General features: G+C 48.9%; 1 protein-coding gene across 3 annotated transcripts in view; it reads left to right on the top strand.

Annotated features, from left to right (window-relative positions):
- Positions 1-3,057, top strand: part of Pced1a (PC-esterase domain containing 1A) — a 6,074-nt gene extending 3,017 nt beyond the window's left edge. For all 3 annotated transcript variants that reach the window (XM_023718571.1, XM_023718570.1, XM_004634246.2), the window contains exons 7-8: positions 2,058-2,333; positions 2,665-3,057. In XM_023718571.1, coding sequence (XP_023574339.1) covers positions 2,058-2,333; positions 2,665-2,912 — 524 coding nt within the window. In that variant the 3' untranslated portion in view covers positions 2,913-3,057. The remainder of the gene's footprint in view (positions 1-2,057; positions 2,334-2,664) is intronic.
- Positions 3,058-3,497: the final 440 nt, after the last annotated feature.

Below are 3,497 nucleotides of genomic sequence, written 5' to 3'. Positions count from 1 at the left end.
TTTTTTTTTTTCGGAACCAGGGATTGAACTCAGGCCCTTGCGCTTGCCAAGGAAGCGTTTATTCCACTGAGCCATCTCCCTGGCCCTTACAGGTGTTCTTGAAGGACTGTTGGGGCTTTTGAGTGCTCCTTCAGTTCCTGGGAAAGGTTAGATCACAGGAAGAACATTTTAGTCCGAGTTCTAGGTCTCTACAGCCTACCCCTGTAGTCTCTTTTGTACATGAGTGAGTTTAACATAAGTATTGACTGCAAAAGGCAAGGTGTCGGGCTGGTGAGATGGCTCAGTGGTCTAAAGCACCTACTTAGAACAAGTAAAGCACAGGGACCACGGTTCAATCCCCCAGCACCACATGCCAACCAGCCCCGCCCCCTGGTGGGCTGAGCTGGCCACACACACATACACACAAAAATAAATAAATAAAATTAAGAAAAAATTAAAAAAAAAAAAAAAAGGCAAGGTGTCAGGGGCTGGGGATATAGCTCAGCAGCACAACACCTGCTTGGCAAGCATAAGGTCTTGAGTTCAATTCCCAGTGTCTTGTACACACAGGCACACACACACAGAAGTCCAAAAAGGCAAGGTTTCAAAAAGGCCCCACCCAATGGATGAACAGAAAATAAATGGAGATATTTCAAGCTAGGCACAAATATGGGGACAGAAATGGATGAAAGGAGGTCCAGACAGAATGGCAGAGACAAGGGAGCTAGGGGAATGAGGAGTGCACAGTCAACCAGCTGGAAGGTTGTTGAGCAGGGATATGATGTAACCTGTGAGATGTAGAGGTTAGTCTCATCGAGCTGAGCCCAGTGACACCATTCCCTGCACTCCTCAGGTCAGCCTGAGGGTTCCAGTGTGTCTGGCTACAGCTTAGTATATATCAGCTAGTCCCCTCTCTGGCCACTGGTGGGGGCCATGATGCCTCTTAGGGTACTGCTCTAAACACCTCTGCTGTAGAGTCTTTGATTCCTTGTTAACCTCCCAGCCCCTGCCTCTCATAAGGGAGGGGGGTTGTAGCAGATTGTTTCCGTATCTTCCTGTCCTTCAAAAGATGAGGGTCCTGCCTTATTTGTCCATAGTTCACCCCTTTCAGCCCTGTGTCAAGCATAGTCTGTGTACACTGCCAGTAGGGTAGGATTTGTTGAGTTGGAATTACAAATCCTTTTAGTAGCTGTTGCACCACTTGAGTGTGTGGTTCTATTTTCTTGCTTTTAGTTGAAAGACTGGATTGCCCACAAAGGGAAGGATGTTCTAAAGGTAGTTTATGGTGGCTCATGCCTTCTGAATCCAATTTGAAGCTATGGAAATTTAAGAACATGAGAAAGATGAGTTGATTTGGGTGGGAGCGTGAGTGGGTGAACTTGACTAGGGAGGATTTGTTTGAGCTACTTTGGAAATACAGAGTAGATCTGGAGTCAGCAGTACCCAGTAGAGTTGAAAGTGGAAGGCGTGAATGTGAACTATGAAGGAGAAAGCAGAATAATGCTCACCCTTTGGATTGGCAGGGAAGAGGCTAACGGTGGAAACAAAAGAAGATGACGGTAGAGGCACTTTCAGGGAGGACCAAAGCTATAGGGGAAGAAAAGGCTTTGTTAAATTTGTCAGTGAGTAATGGTGTATGGCAGAAAAACGAAGATTGAAGGCTTAGAGTAGAGTTAGAACAGGCAATGAGCACTTGATAAAGATGGAGATGGGGCAGACTTCCTTGTAGAGAAGTTCGGGAGGTAAAGAGAACTATTAGAAGGGAGGGTAGGCAGTTTTATATTTGCCTTGGAGGAGTTAGGGAGAGGAAAGAGCTAAAGATACAGAAAGTAAACAAAGGGCACAGACATGGGGGAGAGCATGAGGTCAGAACAAAGGCAGGTGTAAGAGGCAAAGAAGGAACACACTTTGGGCCTGGCCTGAAATGAGGGAATGAGAAGTGGGAAGAAGGCACCGTGTGCTCTGGCCTAGTGACTCTATTCTCCAAGAGGATACAGTAGAGCTCTGGAAGTGTGGACAGTGGCATTTAGGGCAGCCTGGTGCCCAGGCCTACCTAAAACAATCATCCCATTTCCTAGAACCATGGATTGAGGACTGGCCAGAGATGGATCATCCATTCCAGGGAAGCCATAGGCAGCCCCCAGACTTCGGGGAGCAACTGGCCTTGCCCCCACCCCTGCCCCCTCCTTTACCCCCTCCCATGTCTTTTTCCTACCCTCTTCCACAGCCTTCTCCACCTCCCTTGTTCCCACCCCTGCCCCAGGATGCCCCTTTTTACCCAGGCCAGCCCTTCCCACCTGAGGAATTCTTCAGTTATAATCCAATGGAAGACTTCTTGATGCCTCCCAATTTAGGTATGTGCCTCTGCAGTCTCCTGTTGTACCTCTCCTTTGCACTCTTTGCTCTCACTCCTGAGCCCAGCTTCCCGTGCCAAGGTGTGCTGAGAGGAGCTAGGTACCCCGTGTTCCTTCAGGACTAAGTTCAGTTATAGCAGTGCCTTAATTTGGAACAGCTTCTCCAGACTCAGTCAGCCTATTGATTGTCAGCTTCCCATTCGGGAGGTAGGGGAGGAGGTGCTGTGTGGTGCAGATAGAAACACTAAGCCCAGAGACATTCGGTCTGTAGGAGCAAAGCTGCTCACTCTGGTCAGAAGCCCACTCCCAATAATGACTGGTTCTTTTGTAGGGTGTGGCCCTGGAGCGAACTTTGTGCCTGGCCCCCTGCCACCTCAAGTCCCTGGCTCTGTCTCCCATGGTCAGCATCGGAGCCCATTGGTCCACCGGGGGATGCCACGCTGTGTTCCCAACAGCCCTTACCATGTGCCAAGGTCGGGGGCACCCTGTAGGCAGCGACTCAGGCATTCAGATAGACTGATCCACACGTGCAAACTGGACAGGCGGGGACATACCCATTCAGGAACATGGCCTGTATAGACTGGGTTTTGGACTGCGGTTGGATGTGCCATCGGTCCTGCAGGGCCTAGATGGCACACAGGTGCTGGGCCAGGGTGTCTGTTATGCCTGGCATTTTTGTTGTCCATTGCTGTTACCAATAAAGGCATGGAAGGACAGAGTGACATGTTCCTATGTAAGGGAGTGTGAGTCTTCTAAGCCACCATCTTAAAAAAGTTGGGGTTGCTGCTTCTGGACTTTCTTGAGTCTTGGACTTTTGATCCTGGCCCCCTGCCACCTCAAGTCCCTGGCTCTGTCTCCCACACTATTTGGAAATCATGCATTGTGTTCTAGCATTCATTCCCACCCTTGGCAGTTAAGGGCATGTAAACGAGGTCCTGGATTGATTCCCTGCTCTCAAGCACTCATTGCAACTGGGAAAAATCAAGAGCTGAGTTGGAAATGTCAGTATTTTTTTTGAATTTTGGATCTGGATAATTCTTATCTATACTTCCCAGTCACATAGAATGATGTGTACTGTCAGGATCCATCTCTCCCTGGAGATAGATACATACCAGCCAGGTGTGGTGGCACTTACCTGAAATCCCTGCACTCATGAGGCTGAGA

This window comes from Octodon degus, unplaced genomic scaffold, assembly GCF_000260255.1.
Source record: "Octodon degus isolate 3935 unplaced genomic scaffold, OctDeg1.0 scaffold00060, whole genome shotgun sequence".
In the NCBI taxonomy this organism is placed as follows: Eukaryota; Metazoa; Chordata; class Mammalia; order Rodentia; family Octodontidae; genus Octodon; species Octodon degus.
This window is presented reverse-complemented; position numbering and strand designations above follow the sequence as displayed.